Source organism: Lepus europaeus, chromosome 9 (assembly GCF_033115175.1).
Source record: "Lepus europaeus isolate LE1 chromosome 9, mLepTim1.pri, whole genome shotgun sequence".
NCBI lineage: Eukaryota > Metazoa > Chordata > Mammalia > Lagomorpha > Leporidae > Lepus > Lepus europaeus.
In genome coordinates, this window is record NC_084835.1 from 83204609 (window position 1) to 83226830 (window position 22222).

General features: G+C 41.5%; 1 protein-coding gene across 13 annotated transcripts in view; it reads left to right on the plus strand.

The window, feature by feature from the left end:
* The window catches only part of DTNA (dystrobrevin alpha), a 303884-nt gene extending 290341 nt beyond the window's left edge, over positions 1 to 13543 (plus strand). For 6 of the 13 annotated variants that reach the window (XM_062201516.1, XM_062201515.1, XM_062201520.1 and 3 more), the window contains 3 exons: positions 978 to 1146; positions 4707 to 4839; positions 12449 to 13543. In XM_062201516.1, the coding sequence (XP_062057500.1) occupies positions 978 to 1146; positions 4707 to 4839; positions 12449 to 12589 (443 nt within the window). In that variant the 3' untranslated portion in view covers positions 12590 to 13543. Of the gene's footprint in view, positions 1 to 977; positions 1147 to 4706; positions 4840 to 6759; positions 6809 to 9870; positions 11198 to 12448 lie in introns of those variants that run through there. The other 7 variants (XM_062201522.1, XM_062201524.1, XM_062201525.1 and 4 more) reach the window with 3 other exon arrangements.
* The last annotated feature ends 8679 nt before the right edge of the window (positions 13544 to 22222 follow it).

Below are 22222 nucleotides of genomic sequence, written 5' to 3' on the forward strand. Positions count from 1 at the left end.
AAGAAAAATATTAAATTTACTTATAATTTTAAAATTCTAAGACAGCCATTAAAATATATGGTGACCCAAAGTAGCATGTTGCTAAAGTTTTTGATAGCGTCAAATGTTTTATTTACCTATTTGGACTCCATTAATTTGTAAAGCATGATTACTGTAATGAGGCTAAACAGAAATGTACCTTTGTAATATCTCCAAAGAAAGATTTACCCAGCAAATAAATAGCAAAAACCGTGGGAGACTCTTTAAACCCCTAAAACTACACAGACGTTTTAAAACTTCAGCAGAATGAAAATGCAAAATATCTTACCAGTTACTAAGACATCTCCATCTAAAAGCAAACCTAGTAAAGCATTTATCTAGCAGGACTGTGGTTCTTACTGTTGAGATTACAATTACTGTAAGAAATGAAACAAGCATTAAAAAAAAAAAAGTCTGGGGCTGGTTTTAGCTCAGCAGTTCCTTCATCTACTCTCTACTGAAAAAAAAAAAAATCTGGACTTAAATGTCTCAAAGCCTTTCTAATAAGAATTAAAGTAATTAAAGGGCATTTGATGGTATTTGGATTAGGATTACCAAATAAGATAAAATGACAGTAGTTCTATATCATGAATAATGACACATACCTATCCACTGCCATAACGAATGCTGTGGAAGCCTCAAATACTGCCAGTTTATGCTTTTATAATTCTTTGAAATATTAAGGGACTATAACATTTTAGGCTTTTAGTTCCTAACCACCAATTACCAACACACAGAAATTCCTCATTTTTAGGATTAAAAAGAATATTATTTATACCAAATGATTTTTATGTTACTCATATCTGTATTGATTCTCATTTTGAAATTAATAGACAATTTACTTATGTGTGGTAACTGGCTAATATTTTATATGGGACAGATGGATCCATGTTAAGTGAGCCCTTTGCAGGTTATTAAAAGATCTAACAAGCCAATCTTTATTTCTTTGTGCCCACCAGAGGTGGGGAGTGAAACGGAGAGTAATGTGGATTCTGAATTTACCCGCGCCCAGTTTGAAGATCTGGTTCCATCACCGACCTCTGAAAAGGCTTTTCTAGCGCAGATCCAAGCCCGGAAGCCTGGGTATATTCACAGTGGAGCCACCACAAGCACCATGCGCAGCGACATGTGAGTGCCTTCCCCTGGGGAGCATTTCCTCCGAGCAGAACAGTCTACTGCTGCTACAGGGAGCAGCCAGAAAGTAAGAACACGGTCGTTTCATTCTCTGTTTTGGAAATGGATGATGCAGTTTCCTTTGCTGCCCGAAGAGGTAAGAAGGGAACAGCATTTAGATTTAGCAAAATGACTTAAATTGCCCCTGAGGATTAATAACCTCAAATAACCAGTGCTTATTAAAAGCCCAGCTCACCAAAAGCATTGCACTAGTTCTATACAAAATAGAGATGTTCCTAACTTACGATGGAGTTACAGCCTGATGAGCTCATCATAAATTAAAAATATCACAAATTGAAAATGCATGTAATACATAGGATATACCCAGCGTATCAAACCTCCTAGCTTAGCAACACAGCACACCATAGTGTTGCTTATTTCCTCTGTGCTCACAGATGCTACTTAGCATCAGAAAGAAGGGTCGGGGATGGGAGCAGGGGAGGGGGGTTGCAGGAGAGGAGCGGGACAGCATTGTGACATAGCAGGTAAAGTCAGCACCTGCAATGTCCACATTCCATTGGGTGCTGGTTCATGTCCCAGCTGCTCTACTTCCAAACCAATTCCCTGCTAATGGCCTGGGGAAAGCAGCAAAAGATGGCCAAAGTGTTTAGGCCTCTGCCACCCACATGAGAGACCCAGATGAAGCTCCTGACTCCTGGATTTAGCCTGGCCCAACCCTGGCCATTGTGGCCAATGGGGAGTGAACCAGTGGATGGAAGTTTCTCTCTCTCTCTCTCTCTCTCTCTTTTTCTTTTTCTTCTTCTTCTTCTTCTTCTTCTTCTTCTTCTTCTTCTTCTTCTCTCTCTCTCTCTCTCTCTCTCTCTCTCTGACTTTCATATAAATAAATAAGACTTTAAAAAAATGAAAAGAGAATTGGACCTCATATTTATACCCTGAGAAAAGATCAAAATTAAAAATACAGTTTCTACTGAATGTTGCTTTCACCCCATCGTGAAGTCAAACAATTTTAAGTTGCAACATCATAAGATGGGGACCATCTGTAATATTAAAAAACTATTCCTGTCCTTTTGGACTTAGACTAGTGCAGGAGGTGCCTCATCCTCCCTTCTCACTGCAGGGCCCTGAGATGCTGGAGAGACTATCTTCAGAATGGATCTAAACACAACATACAAGCATCAGAATTCAAACCAGTAAATGTATAAAACTTTTTTGTAAAGAAATCCAATTTGGTTGCCTTCTAGAATATGTATAAAGCTGACGCTTGGAAGACCCTTCTGCAAGGTTTGTACCCAAATAGGCATTCATGGCTGGATAGAAGCCAGCAGAAGCAGTGACATCCCCACTAGGCTTTCTATGACCCTGGGTCAGCTCAGAGTAGCCAGCAAAGCAAATCGACACTGAGAAACAGGCAGAGACACGACAGAAGTTGCAGCGTCCAGCTTGGAAACAAAAAGAAAATGAGGGGGGAAGTTGGCCATTGGAAGAACGAGGCTCAAGGAGGTAGAAAACCATGAGCAAAAGCTGACTCGAGGCCTGGGAAACGGAGTAGCTGAACACTAAAGAAACTTGAGAAGGGTGGTGTTGCTTAATGTGAAAAGTGCTTTAGACTAGTTGACGAAAATATCCTGGCTGTTGTAAAGACCCAAAGAAGAAACTAACCAGAGGCCTTTCTGGTGTCTTGGCTCTCAATCCAAGACCAGGAATGATGGAAAATTATCAAGAGATGTGATTTGAAAGCCAGCTGTGAAGCAGCAGAACCTAACAGCAAAACAAAACTGTTAGAACGTAACTGAAATTGGCAGGAGGCTGCTGCTTCTAATTTTAGTGCACTTGCTTGTCCTTTGCTCTATAATTTAGAATTGTTCGACTTGTTTGTTACACAAATGGTGAATTAGTTGTTGCCTGTCTTGTCTAGTCAACACAAATTTGTTTGACTTTTTTATTATTAATCGTTTACATGGTGGTCACCTAAAACATCCTCATCCCAATCCTAAAATCCAACCCTATTAAAGCCACTGCAATCTGCTTCCCTGTTATGCTGGGTTAGCAGCCCCAGCTACCAACACGTGACTCAGGAGTTGGGAGGAAAAGTTCACAGAGGCTTCATGGACCTATTTAGACTAGTCCCAAACTTCCAAAAATAACAAGAACATGCTGTAGAGCTATAAATAAACTTGAACAATGACATACAAGTTCCAACCCAGAAACTTTCCCCTGACCATTCTTTTCAGTTGTATGTGTCCTGTCTAAGCATGCACTGTTTTACCCTGAGAATATTTTAACCATGTGATGATATACCTGATGAATTTATATGCAGCCCCATGAACCACTTCTCATATTAAAAGATGAGTAGATGGAGAAAGAATCCCACATTAGTGGTAAGTTTATTCTTATCTTCTTATTTTATAGCAGAATTAGATAACGTAAGTGGATTTTTCAGATATTCAGCTTTATAAATGTTTGAGGCTAAGAGTTAGGGTTTAGAGTATTCCCCTTCTGGCATTGATTGGCTGATATTCTGAGGCTTGATTCTATCATTAAAAAAATAGAGTGTATATCTTTAAGCTTTATTTCACTAGAGGGCTCACTCCTCTTATAGAAATTGTTCTTGGGCTTCATCTAAAAAAAGTTGTTTTTAAAGCCCTCAGATTGAGAAAACTTTATATTCTCCCACCAAAACACACACACACACACATACACAAATACAAGTTTGTCATTTTTGAAATTATAAAACATTTTAAAGGACCAGCTCATTCCTGTAACCAAGGGCCAGAAATGTCCGGCCTACAAAATCATCTGGTCTGGCCCTGCCAAGGCAACCACAGGGAGGACTTGAAATCCAAGAAATCTATAGCAGGCTAATTTTTCCTTTTTTTTTTTTTTTTTTTTTTTGACAGGCAGAGTTAGACAGTGAAAAAGAGAGAGACAGAGAGAAAGGTCTTCCTTCCGTTGGTTCACCCCCAAATGGTTGCTACAGCCGGCGCACTGCGCCGATCTGAAGCCAGGAGCCAGGTAGTTCCTCCTGGTCTCCCACGCAGGTGCAGGGCCCAAGCACTTGGGCCATCCTCCACTGCCTTCCCGGGCCACAGCAGAGAGCTGGACTGGAAGAGGAGCAACTGGGACAGAATCCGGTGCCCCGATTGGGACTAGAACCCAGGGTGCTGGCACCATAGGCCAAGGATTAGCCTAGTGAGCCGCAGTGCCAGCCCATAGCAGGCTAATTTTTAAGTTGATCATTTATAAATGATGGTGTAAATATCCAAATTGCTCTTGGCAGCAAAAGGTTCCCCACCCCTGCTGGTGTAAACTCTAGAAACACCAGCAATAACCAGATTGCCATGGGAAAATTGTGCATGATAATGTCTTGATCATATGTTTTCTCCAAACTGCCAATGTTTTTAAAGTTTTCCTTTTTTTGTAAAAGAGGACATGAACATGAATTGGGAGGTGTAAGGGAAGTAAACATACCAACAAAGCTGCAGCCAATGTATGGATTCCCCTCAGGTTTCTTTTTTAAGATTTGCTCCAAAATGCCACCTGTGCTGTATTGCCAGGGTCACAGAAGATGGGGACTCCTACGTGCAGCCTGAGGATGAGAACTATGACAGCGACTCTGTCCGGCAGCTGGAGAACGAGCTGAAGATGGAGGAATACCTGAAACAGAAGCTGCAGGATGAGGCCTACCAGGTACTGGGGCTCCGAGCCCGCTCAGCCCCAGCCCCTTGTAGCTGGTCTTATACTCAGAAAATCTGTGCCTTCTCCTTCCTTTCAACTCCCCATCCCCACCCCTTCTGGAATATTCTGACCGCAGTCAGTCCATGTATGGACTAGGCAAAAATTTTGAATGTTTTTTGGAGTGGTCACTCACCATGTACTCATAAATTCTAGTCTGGAAAATAGAAAGGGGCCTTATTAGGTCAGCAGAAACCTAGTGACTAATGGTCCATATTTCCTCCAGGATCCGAAGGAAAGATGCTTGGTTTTTTTTTTTTTTTTCATAAATTAAAAAAAAAAAGATAAAAATAGTAAGGATACAAAGCATAGGGCACAAGGAAATTGAATAGGCATAAACATACCTACCTCTTCCCTTGAATTATTCATTCGCAGCCTCCTCCCTCACTGCCCACCTCATGCCAAATGTAAGTAAGGAAGACAGTGACAAACACCAGTGTTGGGGAACTGTAGGTCTGCGCTCAGCAAAGTATGGATGGACGATTTTCAGATGTACTAGAGTATATTAACCCATTTGGGAATTCTCAGAATACAGCACTTGCAAATGGGAATAAATAACTGGTAACTCATCCTAAAGGTGATGCGTTTTCCCCATGGAGATCATTCTACTCCCTTGTTTGTCTGTCTTTCTGTTTTCACTCCCTTTCATCAGCAGGTGTTTGGTTGGGTTCTAGGAGCTCGAGATGTTTGCCTGGTTGAGACCTGCTGTTCGCCAGCTCCAGCAGGTCATTTTTTTTCCATCAGACTTTCTGTACGATGGCCATGCAAGCTTTCTACACATTCTTAGGTCAGCAGTGGCCCTCTCTTACTCTGTTAATGAAGGAAAGAGAAGTAGCAAGAATCAGCTGTCTCCTGCTTCTTTTATGTTTATAAACCAAGCCTTGAAATATTTTCCCAAGAAGAATATTCAAGAGGGAAATGCAAGGCCACCTACTCCACCTCAACAATATCAAACAAAAGGGTTTTCTCTTGGGATGTTCCATTAGCCTTTTAGTTTAATAACCACAGCTAAATAATCTAAAACCACAAGTCTAGTCATACAAAAAAGAGGGGAGGGTGACTATACTCAGAAAGAGCCATGCTCCCACTTTTCATAAACAGTCACCTGATTGCAAACGCAAAGGGAGCGCTCTTTATTTGCAACTTCTATGGCTTGCCCACAAGAAGGAAACCAGCCTGGAATGAAGCTGTCAGGGCATCTCTGGGAAGAAACTCTGAGGGGTGGCAACCTACAAGGATCTCTTATGGTTCTGCTGCATGGAGGGAGATCACGTGGCTAAATAACCATTGTTCCAGTTCGTGCTGTTATAGAAACCCTATTAGACCTCCCTCTTTGAGCTCATATCAGTTCCACATTTTAGTGACAGTAGCAACTGAAGCACTAGAAATTCATTTTAAGACAAGCAATCTTCTACATTCCATTTAAAATATTAGATTTTTATTTATTTTTATGAATTAGGGATTTAACCTTTTGTGAGTAAATTGAAGGGAAATTCTATCAACAACTTAAGGTCCAATTGAGTTTGCCAACTCTGGTAGATCTTAAACTCCTCCTCTCCTTTCCTTCCTGTAGCCAGTGACTTTAATGGAAAAGGCAGAGTAAGGGCTGGGAGAACATAACGGGCCTCTGTGTCCCCACTCAAGATACATGCCTTCAAGAACACAAAGGTGGTTTTCCTTGAATGACCTGTGAACTTATGGTTATCGTGTGGATCAAAATACTGCTTTCATTCATTGGTGTGTCTGTCTGTCTCTCTCTCCCTCTCCTTTCCTGTCTGCCTTTGTGCATGGCTTCCAGCCAAATAATTCACCAGCTTGACTGCATCACCAACTTGACATATCACCTCTCTTGTTTGTGTCCTTTGTCACCCACAGGTCAGCTTGCAAGGTTGAATGCAATATCCTTTTATCACTCTCCTCTCAAGTAAGTACTCTCTTATTTAGAAGGAAACATGGACACTGTACACTGAATTCTGATAACTTGTAACCCAAACTCACAATCACTTTCTCTTAGGTGTTTCCTTCTGTGTGATAAAATACCTTCCTTCCCTGCTCATATCAAAGAATCATCTCAGCTCATGGAGCATTTCCTTATAACTCATTGGAGAGTTGCCAGACATCCATGGGACTTGACTTTTGACCCTATTTATTAGGGAATTTAACACAAAAAATTCTATAACGCCAGAGATACCCCAGAAATGCTCTGTGGCCACATCACCAACCCAGAGTGGATTCAGAGTTTGTAGCTTCTCTAGAGCTTGAGAAGACCAGAGCAAGCTTGCTTAGCACCTCTCAGGATGGATCACTCCATATGCACGCTGTACTTAGAAAAGATCCACAGGATGTACCTTAGCAAGTGAAAGCAAAACCATGTGTTACTAAAGAAAATGAATCAAAACAGAGGAAATAGTCTTGAGCCTTATATTTTTCTAACAGCTGATCTAAATCCATTGTGGAATTGTACAGTATGTAAATTATTTTAAAATGTCATTTATGACTTGTGATCCCACCCCAAGGATCTACCTAGATACCTGGAAAGTACTCACAATTTTTTAATATAAAGCGAATACCACTGGAAGATCACTTAAGTGCAGTGGTCTAAAGCTTACACTCTGAACTCTAATAGACCTGACTTCAAATACAGATTGCAAAAAATCCTAGCAACATAATTTTGGACAAATTATTAAACCTATATTAGCTTTAGTTTTCTCTGTGGAGCACATAATACCTTCTTCATAGAGGAATTGTACTCTCTGAAATGTAGCTTTAAAGAGCTGTAATTTATGACAAACCTACACATATGTGCCTGCCACTATGCCCAGTGCTTTACAACCAATTCAATACCTTGGAGCTGCTATGGTGTTGTCTAAGTATATGAGAACCACCGTGACTCAGAATGGGCTTGTCTTTCTACTACTATAAATAAGGCTACTTCTCAGCAATGTGCAATGATTTGAAACACCTTGGGATACCTCCTCTTATAGTCTGGCTCCAGCAAATAGCCATTTAGCCATCCCCCATCAGAGTACAAAGCAGATACATGCCTACAGTAATGTGGCTGCCTGCCTGGCTCAGGGACCAGTATCTACTTTGGTCACATTGTCTTTCCCAACCAAAGAATTCCATAATTCTGTAGTGCAGTTGATAATAAACTCAATGAATCCTGGTGCTAATTTCAAAAGGCCATATATACATATATATTTATTTATATTTATATTTACATTTATATTTATATTTTTATATTATTAAATGATGTCCCAGTACTTCTAAAAGTACCCTTTAGGGAATGGGGGAAATTGAATTAAGGGCTAAATTTGTTTTGGTACCAAAAAATTGAAATACATGCATAGTTCTTTTGAATAAGATACATTTTCCCTGGACTTTGTGAAGTACCCTCGTATGTGCTAGCTCAAACACTACTGATGTCATGTCTCAGTCCTCAGATTAAGCAAGTGAAAATCATGGCCTAATTGCTGTGATGCTGTATAGTTTATGAGCTATCAGGAAGGGTCTTATTGACCACACTCTATTCTACCTCCCTTGGATTTAAGTGTGCTATACCACATGCTCTCCTGATTCATTATGACAAGAGTGAACAAATTCCCAGGAGCTGTTACTGAAAATACTTGCTCCAGCTATAACAGACCAAGTCCCAAAGGAGCAAGCCTTTTCCTTTAATAGCATCCTCTTTTTCTTAGTCCCAGCAAGCGGATCATTTTTGTTCTCTTGGTTAAAAACATCAGTACCTAGTTCTTAGAAATGTATGTTTTTTAAAAGCCAAAAAAAATGCCCTTGAATTAACCCAACTAAACAAGTGGCATTTGGTTCTTCTTATGCCTAAAAGTCAAAAATCTCTGAACATTCTAGGCCACTTTTTAAATCTTTTGTTGAAAATTTAACAGTGAAAAATTAAACAGATGTGCCTTTGACATTTACTGCATCCTGTCCCCGCCTAGCTGGCATTCCACGATACTTTGAACATGAACCAGCTTGTGGCTAACTCAGCCTCTTGGGCAAAAAATCTACTTAAGATCACTGCCAAAGCTAATGAGTTGTCATCTTTGCAGCTAGTTCCCCTACTATAATGTTTCTAGTTGTAGTCAAGAAATAGAGATGAAATTTTAAAGCAGCTCATATTATTAAAGTCTTTTTCATTTGCATTTTCTGACTGTGCTGCAAAGACCAGAAATTATTCTAAATTGTATGCATCCCTTATCTAAGGGTCCTGAAGCCAACTTCACGGGCTTGATGTTGGCCATCCACAAGACAGAGCCCTCCACGGCTAGGGGGCAGAAAGCAGGATGCCAGAGAAGTAGCAAACTCATCCTCTGCTACAAAGACATTTAGACCTATTTAAAATATATATGCACTTATCAACATACTAAAAAGAATGAATAATGTACAATCTGGTTTGTTGCTTTTTAAGAAGCCACTTTTGAAGCAACTGTGTACATAGAAGTTAGTACTGAGTCTAGGGCTCTCCAAAACTCCATTGGAGCCCACTCAGATATGTCGTTTTTCCATCCTGTGACCCTATGGTGCAGTGCTTTCCTTGGCCAATCACTTCCTAACTCAGAAATTGAAAGACTGAACCATCAAAAGTGGATTTTTAGAAAAATGACCATAGCCAAGTGATGGTGAGCCCATGGTCTCATCTCCTCGTCCAAAGGACAGCACAAATATTTCCATTTGAGTTGCTTGAACCCTCCAGGTGCCGTAGGCTCCCACTGAGAAAGAGACTGAACAATGAGGACTTCTTGTCCTCTCTCTCAGAAGGTGCAACAATGCACAATGTCTTGGGACATTAGTTCCTGATTGTCATAGGAAGGGAGCACAGTGTGCAGATGTGTGGGTGTATGTGTGTGTGTGTGTTTCGTGTGTGTGTAAGCATGTGTGTGTTGGGGAAAGGGGGGATCCTAAGTTTCATAACCATAATTTAGAAACAGTTTTCCTCTTTAAAAAAAATTACACATTCCTTATTCCCAGGCAAGCTATAGTCAGACAGATGATGAAAGTAACATGAAAACTGGTGCTGATGGAGAGTGCTGCACCCACACAGAGGAGGAAGACAGCAGCCTGGCAGCAGCCTCACCGAAGAGAGGAGCCACCATACCCAGCAGCTCCCGACAGACCCCATCCCTAATGATGTGTTCTGATGCCTATAGTGCAGCTCAATTTCTGTTCTAAGATTTGTAGTTCATAGGTATGTGTTTTGAAAAGAAAGAAGAAAAAAAGAGACTTCTGTTCAAAGCTAACTTATCAGCTACATCTTTTGTAACATGGCTCATCTCTGGTTAAAACAAACAAATAAATGCAGGCTAAATACCCATACTGCTGTTACACATCATGGCAGTGTTAACAAACATTTTAAACCTTTGCACATGATCTTGAACCTGTTCAGTTTACAATGACAATAATAATACTGTTTTTAGCTAGTCATTCGATTTCTGGATTCTTTGAGATTTTGAAACAGTTTATTATACACTACATTTTTTTCCAACAGTAATTGGAAAAAAAATTACTTGCAATTATTCACTAACCCAGACTGATGTGATTCCTGATGTGCAAACTCTGAGCCTGGAAGCCAAGGAGAGTCCTTGGCCTGCATGGTCTGTAGTTGATTTCAGGTCTCTCTGAGCAGGGACTTGAACCAAACACTCCAGGAATAATCCATTCTTTGGGGCTTCGTTCCAACATGAGGTTGTTTTCTTTCAAGATACTCTAATGAATCAGCCATAGAATTTAGTGTAAATATGTTTTTCCAAATAGAGATCATATTCAAAAAAAAAGGCAACATTCAAATGATATAGAATCTAGTTTTTAAAATCAGCACAGATCTTCTAAAAAACTGTGAACTATGTTTTAAAATACTCGTTACTAAAGCTGTTTATAAACCACAGGTGCCATAAGATCCCCAATCGAACTAAAGTTACCATTGCTCTTCCATGGTCTCACTCCTCTTGTTTTAGCGTTAGGAAGCATGTCTTTCACAGCACTGCGCATTCACAAGTTCCCCTATCAGGTTGTTTGGAGGCCTTCAGCTTTAAATGTACAGGCTTAAAGTGCGCTTGCGAACGTCTGCTCTCCTTTGATTTCTGAATGTCGATTGCCTTAGCTGGCCACATGGTGGTCTGCATGCACCCGTCTGTGGCCCTGGGAAAGGAGGCAGGCTCTTCTAAGTTGAGTTGGGATTTTGCACTGAGTGAAAAGCCGAAGTGCAAAAGAACTGTCAAAAACAAGAGGGTAAAAGATTGTTGCTGGTCCTTTCTGAAGCCCTCTTTAGGGAGACCACGGATGGCCCCTAGGGATTCAGGGCAGGATGGGGGGGGGGGGGGGGGGCGTTGACAAGTAATCTGTTTCAAGATTTAATTTTTTTTCAAAGTCGGTAACATATTGGAGAGTTCTACTTCAATTAGCAGTTTCTCTGGAATTCCTGTTTCTCTCTTAAAAGAAAGAAGAGAACATCATTTTAGAATGGTGGTTCCCAAAGTGTGTTCTCCAGAGCGCCTCAGCATCACCTGGGAATGTCGTAGAAATGCAAGTTCTCAGATCCCAAGCCACACCTATTGAATCAGAAACTCTGGGGTTGGGGCTAAGAAATCCGTGTGTTAATCAGCCCTCCAGATGACTCTGATGCACACCAAAGTTTGAGAACTACTACTGTAGAGTTGGGTCATAAATCTCTGAAAAAGGCCTTATTCAGAATAAGCAAGCAAGCTCCTGAGTCAGACTCAGAACTTCAGCATTCAGTTTGTGCTTCTGGGGCTGGCAAAAACCTCCCACCCCACACACCCAGCCCGCAGCTGGTGGGCGCCCCGCTGAGAGCAGACGCCCTGCCGTCTTCAAGCTCCCTCTGCAGAGGGCCTTAAGGTGCTCCTGTCTCTGCAAGTGGCAGAAACCATCTCCTTGGCTTCCCTGTAGAACAAAAAAATCACTCCCCTGGGGATAGTAAAGTGCTCATTGGCTTATCGGGCATTAGTTCGGAGCCCACCCTGTCCCTTGATGTACTTAATCACCCCTCCTTCCAGAGAGCCCGCCCAGCAAAGGCCCCTGAGCACAGGCCGACACCAAAGTGGCACAACTGCACAGTTGTCAGATTTCTTTGCACAGGTGGATTGTATTGCAGGTTCCGTTGGTGTGTCTTAATGCTCATCTCTACTCCACCGCCCATCCTCTGTGAAAACATACCTCTCTAGATGGAGCAGGTGGCCACTGGTGCCTCATACACAGTACTGAAAACCACGACATCCCAGCTACCTACATTGCTGTCAGCTCAAAACCATAGCCAGGTAGTTTTTGAACTGAGAACTCGGACCATGCAAGTGGCCCTGAGCCACTGCCTGGACTGAGCCGACCTATGTTATTTCTTTGTGTTCCGACATCAAAACGTTTGTCCGAGGTTTGAACTGTTCTGCTGATAACCTTCCCCCTTGTCATAGATTTCATTGCCAACCAACTCCATCACACAGTTGTTGATACCATCCTACAAAGCCATTGCAAGGACTCTGGAAACTGCCGCCAGTGACCAATTTCTGACTAACCAGCCGCCTTTTCTTTCTCTTAGCTCCACGTCAGCACTGAGACCAGACTCAAGCTCCCCTGTCCTGTAACCGAGACAAAATGGCGTGTGTTGTTTTGGGTTTTTGTGTTTTTTGGTGGGCTTCTTTCCTTGGCTCTCCAAATTTACTTCTGGGGCCTGTTCTAAATGCAAACCCAGCAGGTTTCACCTGTCCTGTCCATTAGATACAACTATATTTTGCGGAGGTTGTTTCTTTCTTGTTCCACAATTAATTGCACATCCATCTCCATCAGAACTGATGGCCTATTAGCACGGATCTACCACAACCAGTCCCCCTCCCCCAGCATCATGCGAATGGACGAGGGGGAGGGTGAAATCTACTGTATGGGATTCAGGAATCAGTTGTAGTTGGTCAGGACGGAAGTTGGGGTAAGTTTGGTTGGTCAGAGAGAGATGTGCTGGAGATCGTGAAAAATGGATTCTCGGATGATCTACTATAAGGCAGGGAAGGTTCATTTGTAAGTAGTAACGTGAACTGAATTGCATTAAAGAGTGTGGCCTTTGTTGTGATATACTATGTATTTTCTTATATGCATGAGCCAAACTGTTGCATCATAATTTAGCACTGATGTCTGCTTTCTTTTGATCATCTTTGTCCACCCTGGTTAGTTCTTGGCTGTTAACTGTAGATAGATCTTGTAAATACGGCAACCTCCGGGTGCTGCATTCACCTTGGTTCAGTTCCACCCAAGGAGCCACAAACAAGAACTCCACTGTGTCCTCAGAAGAAAGGGCATTTTACCTGTGAACCAAAAAAGAAAAAAAAAAAAATCAGAAGCATTACATCTTGAAGCTAATTAACTATCTGTAAGACATTTTTAATTATGACTACTGTAATTTGACACCATTTGAAATAACCAATTCAGAGACACTAAAGATTTCACAATATTCATTGGTATTGTAACAAAACTACTATTGTATGGGTTTTTTTGTATTGCTGTTAAGTATTGTTTTGTGTGTGTGTGTATGTATGTATGTGTGTGTGTGTTGGAACCTCCTGGGGACATGTTATATTTTGAAGTGATTAAACTATTTAATTGTGTGTCTATATTTTGGAATGGAATTATTTCTTCATTAAAAATGTTTTTAAAAACACTATATTTTGTGTGTTTTATGACTTGATTTCAATGAATCTTTCCTGGGGCCGGCCCTGTGGCATGACAGATAAAGCCACCACCTGCAATGCCAGCATCTCATGGGCACCAGTTTGAGCCCTGGCTGCTCCATTTCTGATCTAGCTCTCTGCTATGGCCTGGGAAAACAGTAAAAGATGACCCAAGTATGTTGGGCCTCTGCACCCATGTGGGAGACCCAGAGGAAGCTCCTGGCTCCTGGCTTCAGATTGGCTCAGCTCCAGCCATTGTGGCCATTTGGGGAGTGAAACAGCGGATGGAGGACTCCTCTCCCTCTCCCCTTCCCCCTCCCCCTCCCCTCCCCCTCCCCCTCCTCCTCCCTCTCCGCCTCCGCCTCCACCTCCGCCTCTGCCTCTGCCTCTCTCTAACCCAGCCTTTCAAATAAATAATCTTTTTTTAAAAAATTAATCTTTCCAGGCCGGCGCCGTGGCTCAACAGGCTAATCCTCCGCCTTACGGCGCCGGCACACTGGGTTCTAGTCCCGGTTGGGGTGCCGGATTCTATCCCGGTTGCCCCTCTTCCAGGCCAGCTCTCTGCTATGGCCAGGGAAGGTAGTGGAGGATGGCCCAAGTGCTTGGGCCCTGCACCCACATGGGAGACCAGGAGAAGCACCTGGCTCCTGGCTTCGGATCAGCGCAATGCCTGGCCGCAGCGGCCATTGGAGGGTGAACCAACGGCAAAAGGAAGACCTTTCTCTCTGTCTCTCTCTCTCACTATCCACTCTGCCTGTCAAAAAAAAATTAATCTTTCCTAAAGCAATGCAGAGTCAGTCTATTCAAAAACAGGTGAGTACTCAAAGTGTGGAACAGGATTTGTGGATGGAGTATTTAGCCATGGAGGCAGCACAGCTCATCTTTTCCTATAAATATCTGAGTGGTTTTGAATAAAAAATACCCTGAAAAATATACACCAAAAGACCAGCCATCACTGTATGTTGTGGGAATGGATGCTATTTTTATTTTTTTCATTATGGTATTATAACTTCAGCAGTCTCTCTCCCATCAGTATTTAGAGTAATGGATGGCTGGACAATGAACACCTGATTGGAGAGCCTCTCTGGTAATAAGGCTACCAGAGTCAGCCAGCACTTTGAAGGGCATGTCTAACCATGAGAATTTTCTTTACCTTCAGTAAACAAAGAATTCTCTCTCTGGCTATAGAGACATCATAGGGAAATTAAAGTTAGGTATGTGTTTCTTTTATTTTAAAGAAAAGAATAGAAATATTAGAAGTTTCTGAGTCAAGTTAAATATGAGAATTTTTGGTTCCCTCTTCCTCAGAACTAATTGGTTCAGTGATAGATGGAAACAATGCATGTGAGCCAGTAATGCAAGCCATGCATGTTCTCCATTTCTGTTCTGGGGGCTCATGAGTTAAATGAGGCTGAATGACACTTGGGTTGGCTTCTGCACTTTCCAGTACCCCAGTTGTGCCATTCCCAGATTGGGAAATACACACACCAGAAACAGTATGAGGAAATAGTCTCTCTGGCATTCCATTTTTTAAGATATCTCTTTGTGTCTGCTGTAGTTTGGCAACAGCCAAACATAAGAATATCTAGATAGGGATTATCGGACTCGCTCTTTCCTCTAGAACTCAGAGAAAAGGTTTTTTTTTTGTTTTTCTTGAAATTCTTCTTCTTAACAAGCACCTTTCTATTCACAGTAAGCTAAATAGGTAAGGCAAAAATTGTGTACTTAAGGGTGCCTTTTGTAGGCAGAGGGAGCCCCATAAGTTTCATCTGGTGTGCAGGGTAAACGCCTGGACTTGTCCTCATCTTTGTAATTGTGTACTAAATACCATGGATTTACAATTATATCCATGTCTTTAGGTTCTAAACCAAAATTACAGTATGTTCCATTCCCAGCACAAGTGGAAATCCTGCAGTTCAGCTCTGGTACTAATTAGTGTTCGTGCAGACACACAAGTGAAGCCCTCGGCAATACTGCCCACCTCAGAGGACACATATCTGAAGGGCCACTGACCCACACTTCTGACTTAATAGCATAAATTCAGGAGATCCCACAACCCTCTCTAGATCACAAGATTCACTCAACTCATTTACCAAGAGTACAATACTTTCTATTAGTTTTATTCTAAAGGATAAAGACTAGGAACTAATAAAGAGACAAATAAGGCAAGGTCTGAGGGAATGGGGAGGACACAGAGTTTCCATACCCTCTCCTTGCGGGATCTGGGCCCACCCTCCTGGCGCACCAATGTCTTCACCAACCAGGATATTCCTCTAAGCCTTGTGTCCAGAGATTTTAGTGAGGTTGCACCATAAAGACTTGACTGAATACATCAATGAGACACATTCTCTAGCCTCCTAACCCTCCCTGGAGGTTGGCTTAGCCTAAATTTCTGACCATCTGATCATGTGGTTGATGTTTCTAGTGACCAGCTCCCATCCTGAAGCCAGGTACAGATCCCAAATGAGTCACTTGTTAACATAACAAAAACACTCTTATCACTCAGAAAATGCCAAGAGTTTTTGAAGCTCTGTGCCAGGATCCAGGTACAAAGATCAAATACATTCTCTATTATGCCACACAATAATACTTGCCTTTGTATTTGTCCATATAGTTACCTTTTCTGGATATCTTCATTTCTTCATGTAGATTAAAGTTACTATTTACAGTGTCCTTTCATTTCAACTTGAAGACTCCATTTAGTATACCTTATGGAATAGGTTTACAGGTTTAAAGATCAATTGTGAACTCACTCAGCTTTTATTTATCTGGGAATGTCTTAACATTTTTTTTCCCTTTGTTTCTATTTAGGAGCCAGAACTGGAAAACAGGCATTCTGATATGGGACACAGGTATCTTAACTGCTAGGTCAAACATCCACCCCTCTCTCATTTTTGAAGGACAATTTTACCAAATAGGGGTTCTTGGTTGATGGATTTTTTTTTCTTTCAGTATGTTCACCAACTCTGGCTCCCTTGGTTTCTGATGGGTAGTCTTATTAAGGCTCCCTTTTACATGACAGCTGTTTCTCTCTTGCTATTCTCATTGAGTTTATCCTACTTACAGTTCATTGAGCTGCCCATATATTTACATAGAAACAAACTCCACAGGTAATTTTGCAGGGATGTTGGTTAAGACATCACTGCAATCATCCCAGCAAAAGAACTAATGATAGCTTAGACTAAGAATAGAATGAAGGTGGTTATATCATAAATATGTTGTGAGAGTAGAACCAACAGGTTTTATGGGGGAATTAGATGTGTGAGAGAGAAAGAGAGGACAAGGATAATACCATAATTTGGGAGCCCAAGTAACTGGGAGAAGGGAGTTTCTTGCTTAAGCAAAGAAGACTGGAAGGAAATGGCCTGGAGTAGGTGTTTGGTACAGGGGTTAAGATGCTATTTGGGGTACCCACATCTCATATCAGAGTGTCTGAGTTCAAGTCTAGCTTCCTGATAATGCAATTCCAGGATGCAGTAATGATTGCTCAAGTTCCTTCATCCCTGCCACATACATGGAGACCCAGACTGAGATCTGAATTCCTGGCTGCAGCCTGGCTCAGCCCAGACTGTTGTAGGAATTTGGGGAGTGAACCAGCAGATGGAAGATCTCTTTTTCTGTTCTGATCTCTTATTTCTCTGCCTTTCAAAGAAAATGAAATTTTAAAAGAAAGTTAGGAAAAGAAAGCAAGCTTTGGATGGGGGCAATTTCAGGAGCACAATTCTGGACATACCACGAGGTTACATCATGGAAATGCATATTCTGAAAAAACTCTACATGAATTTCAATTTTATTGTACCAAAATAAGCATCTTTTAACTCCATTTTTCCACAGGCTTTCTGACGTACTTTCCTATATGTGCTGTGCCTATTAAATGTCCAAGTGGAAAGAGGGAGTGTTGTGTTGGTAATCTAAGCTTCAAGAATGAAGTCCACACTGGCACTATAGAAATTGCACTCATTCCCATAGAGATGATCAAGGATGCTGAAAAACAACGGTCAGAAATGTAGGAGTGAAGTCAGGAGTTGTGTTGTAGTAGGAACCGTATGATGAAGGGATTTCAAGATGGAAGGCACGGTCCACTGTGCTGAATGCAGTTGTTGGTCAAGTAAGGTAAGGACAAGGACTGAACCCATCACAAGTGTATTGAGTTGAATTAATACAATCATGTTCAAACACGCTCTTTGCTGTTTCCAGGTTTTAAGAACTCCTCCATTCATGAAGAAATCCTGAAAAACACTGAGAGGAAATCTCTATTTGCTTTTCTCAGAGGTCCTTGGGTGAGTTGTGCAGTATTGAAAGTCCACATGATTGACTCTAATATCCACCTTCACACACCCATGCAAGGCAGCTCTGGTTTGTCACTCGCCATTTAGGGAGATACACCCACAAACATAATATCGTTATGGCCATATTCCAACTAAGTCATGGTAGGAAACTGACTCTTCAAATGGATTTTTAATTAAAAGAATATATAATTGCTATTTTTGTAAGAGAAACCTTATTTTTTAATTTCATCTGCCTCCATTATTCTCAGAGAAAATGATTAAATTATAAAACTTCCCTCCACTCCCCCCCAATCACTGGCTATGCAAAAATTTTAAAACTTTTTTTTTAAATTCAACAGAGAGAGTTAGACAGTGAGAGAGACAGAGAGAAAGGTCTTCCTTTTTCCGTTGGTTCACCCCCCAAAATGGCCACTACGGCCAGAGCTACACGGATCCAAAGCCAGGAGCCAGGTGTTTCTTCCCGGTCTCCTATGCGGGTGCAGGGGCCCAATCACTTGGGCCATCCTCCACTGCCTTCCCGGGCCACAGCAGAGAGCTGGACTGGAAGAGGAGAAACCGGGACTAGAACCTGGCACCCATATGGGATGCTGACACCGCAGGCGGAGTATTAACCAAGTGAGCCATGGCACTGGGCCCTATGCAAAAATTTTTAAAATGGCTCTGCCATATTATGGCAATGTGTGTTTGACATCACCTGTAGGTTACCTTGAAAGCTAATTTTAATATATGTAAATCACTATGGAAGATAACTGAACAGTAAAAGCTCAGAACATGTCAGTTCCTTTCTCTTCCTCCTCTCCCCCAATGAAGCTTATGATCCTCATTCATAAAATGGGGATATTTTTTGTTTCCAGAAAATTGACACAAAAATTAAAATTAAGTACAAGGAACTCTATTCAAACTCATTAGTAATGCAATGAGTGAGCATTAAAACATTGTTCTTCCTATTTTAATCCTAGGAAGTGAGCAAGGATTTTTAACAATATTTAGCCAATATTAGTGAAAGTGAAAGTGAAGTATGTGCTGTTGTGTCTATGTAACAAGGAGAGGGGAAAGGAGAGTGGTCATGCATCAGAGGAGAAGCAGGCTGTGGAGGAGAAGGCGAAGGAATGAAGAAAAAAGAAGAGGGAGAGGACAGTGAGGGTGGGGAGAAGAAAGATTTTAAAATATTGATACTTTATTACCCAAGACCACCACATCATGGATTCTCTCCTAAAGACATTAAATTTGCAGATGAAACTACAAATAACTTAAAACCAACAGAAAATAAGTAATAACCATGGTACATCTAAACATTGCAATATTTTGCCTGAAATAAACATGAATACATAGATATGAAAATGGCTATGAATTGGGAGAATGCAAAAATGATGATGCCACTTTGGAAAACAGTCTGATGATTCCAACAAAAAAAATGAAGCTGGCCGGCGCCGCAGCTCACTAGGCTAATCCTCCGCCTTGCGGCACCGGCACACCGGGTTCTAGTCCCGGTCGGGGCACCGATCCTGTCCCGGTTGCCCCTCTTCCAGGCCAGCTCTCTGCGTGGCCAGGGAGTGCAGTGGAGGATGGCCCAAGTGCTTGGGCCCTGCACCCCATGGGAGACCAGGAGAAGCACCTGGCTCCTGCCATTGGATCAGTGCGATGCGCAGGTCGCAGCGCGCCTACCGCGGCGGCCATTGGAGGGTGAACCAACGGCAAAGGAAGACCTTTCTCTCTGTCTCTCTCTCTCTCTCACTGTCCACTCTGCCTGTCAAAAAAAAAAAAAAAATGAAGCTTAGTGTCACCACATGACCCAGCAATTCTATTCCTATATACGTGAGAGAAATGAAAATGTATGTCCACACAAATATTCAGAGCAGCCTTGTCCATAATGCAAAGAGAGTGGAAACAACTGACATGCTCATCAAGTGATTATTGAGTTTGGTTTACATATAGTGGAATATTACTTGACAATAAAAAAGGAATTAGGTGCTTATACATGTAACAACATGGATGAATTTTGAAAAGATTACACTGCGTGAAATAAGTCTGTCAAAATAGACCACATACCATGTCATTCCATTTATACGAACAGTCTAGAACAGGCAAGTCCACAGAGACAGAACACACATCCGTGGATGTTTGGAACTGAGAGGTTGGGAGGAAATGGGGCCTGATTGCCTGAATTGTAGGGTTTATTTTTAGGATACACAAAATATTTTTAATTGGTTTTTTTGTTGATTGTTGCAAAATCCTTTGAATATACAAAAAAATCACAAAAATATATACTTTAAATGGGTGGGTTGTGTAATATGTGAATTAAATCCCAATAAAGCTATTATATATAAATATGATGCAAGAACTTTTAATAAGATTAAACACTTATGTCTGTTATGTAAAATCATCAAAGTAGCATTCAAACAATGGATGTGAAACACACAACTACATAAATATATGCACAGAGAGAGAATATAAGCTTCTAAATGTCTTTGAAAGGTACAGATCCAGAGGAAATGAAAGAAATGATAGCATTTTGGAAACTGGAAGGCAAAAGGGCATATGATCACTAACCTAGTACATTTGTGAAAGCAGAATCCTGTGCTGAAAACCCTTGGAATTGATACCACATGCTCTGAAAGTGGGACAAACAATTTGGAAGACTGTTTGAAAGCTTTTGAGGAAACAGATCTTAGATCCTCTTCCCTTCCTCACCCCACTACATGACTGTCTTTCTCCCACTTTGGTGGGAAACTGGAACCTATACTACAGAAAGACACAGGTCTGGTCTATTCTAGAGGATAGCAGGCCTAACTGGAGGACAGGCACTGTACCAACAAGAGGGTCTATACTCCTTCAAATACTGAGTGCTAAGGCTGTCCAGCCAGCTTTCTCAATGAAACACTGGCATCCAGGCCTTTGCTCTTCAAATAAGATATGAAAGAACTATCTTTGGGGAACCTGACTAACCCAGAAGAGAAGCCCTAAAAATATTGACATGAATCCAAGCAGAGCATCCTACGCAGAAGTTCATGCTCAGTTACACCAAGACTTCTAATCAGCCATTTAAACCCCCACTCTTCAACAGGAGCAAACGTAACCAGACATTTGAATAGAGGAGCCAAACAATATAGACCAAAACAGAGAGGAAAAAAGCACCCTAGAGGAAAAGTAGACTGTGCTGCAGCTGAGTTTTTATGAGATTAAATTACCCCTCCATTTGATAGAAAACATAGCAGATATTGCCCTCATTTTCTCATCTATATTGTCTTTCTTTTTCTCCCTTAACAAAAAAATTGTCTTTCTAAGAAGGATTGTCATTTTAGGGCCAATTTGAGGCAAATACTTGACCTGTAATTAGAACACTCAAGGCCAATAGTGGCCAACCTCAACTAATTGCATGAAATCCCCTTCTTCCAGCACCATTCATTTCATGTCAATCATTTTGCCTTTCTGCTATAAATTCACGAGCCTCTCAAGGTCCACAATCAATATACCCTGTCTCCTTTCTTCCCTTCCTCCTCCCCTTCTTTCTTCTCATATTCCAGATGCCAAGAAAAATAGCTCACAATTGTGTGATCCCTTACAACTTTCAAAAAACTATTTTATTTACTTTTAATCCTCCCAAAACTTGTTCAAGTAGTTGGAGAAACTTTCTCTTTTTAATGGAAGAGAAAATAGAGAAAGAATAAGTGATTTGCCCAGGATAACAGTGGGGAAGCCACAACCGGAATACAGATTGCATCATCTTACCAACAGCTGTTTACAACAGGGGCTCAATAAATTCAATCCAGATAGCCGATGGGGACCTGAGTAGCACCTGTGACATCCAACCTCTGGATGGTCCAGATTATGCTTTCTCTGGTTCCCTATAAAGGAATGCATGATCTTCTCCAGAAGGCTCTAGAGAGCCCTTTTTATGGTAGAAAGATAGGCAACAAGAATGAAACAAGAAAGGAGAGCCAGGCGTGTCATCAAACCAGAAGCAGAAGGAAAAGATCAAGTCATCTCTCACTTATGACAATGTTTCCGGAAGGCGTTTCCTAGGGAAGTGTCTCCCTCCCTCTTGGGTTGAGTAGACTTCAGCTCATTCCTACTTCACATGGCATCAGCCAAGACTAATAGTTGCTCAAAGTATCAGATTTTGAGAGTTTTGTAAGTTTTTGGAAATTATTTATTGTTTTCACCTTATTTGAAAGGCAGGAAGACAGAGACAGACGGATCTTCTATGCACTGGTTCAATCCCTGAATGCCCATAACAGTTGGGTTGGGCCAGGCAAAACCCAGGAGCCTGCAACTCAATCAGAGTCTCTCACATGGGTGGCAGGGATCCAAGTTCTTGAGCCTCCACCTGCTGCCTCCAGGGTGCCCATTAACAGCAAACTGAAA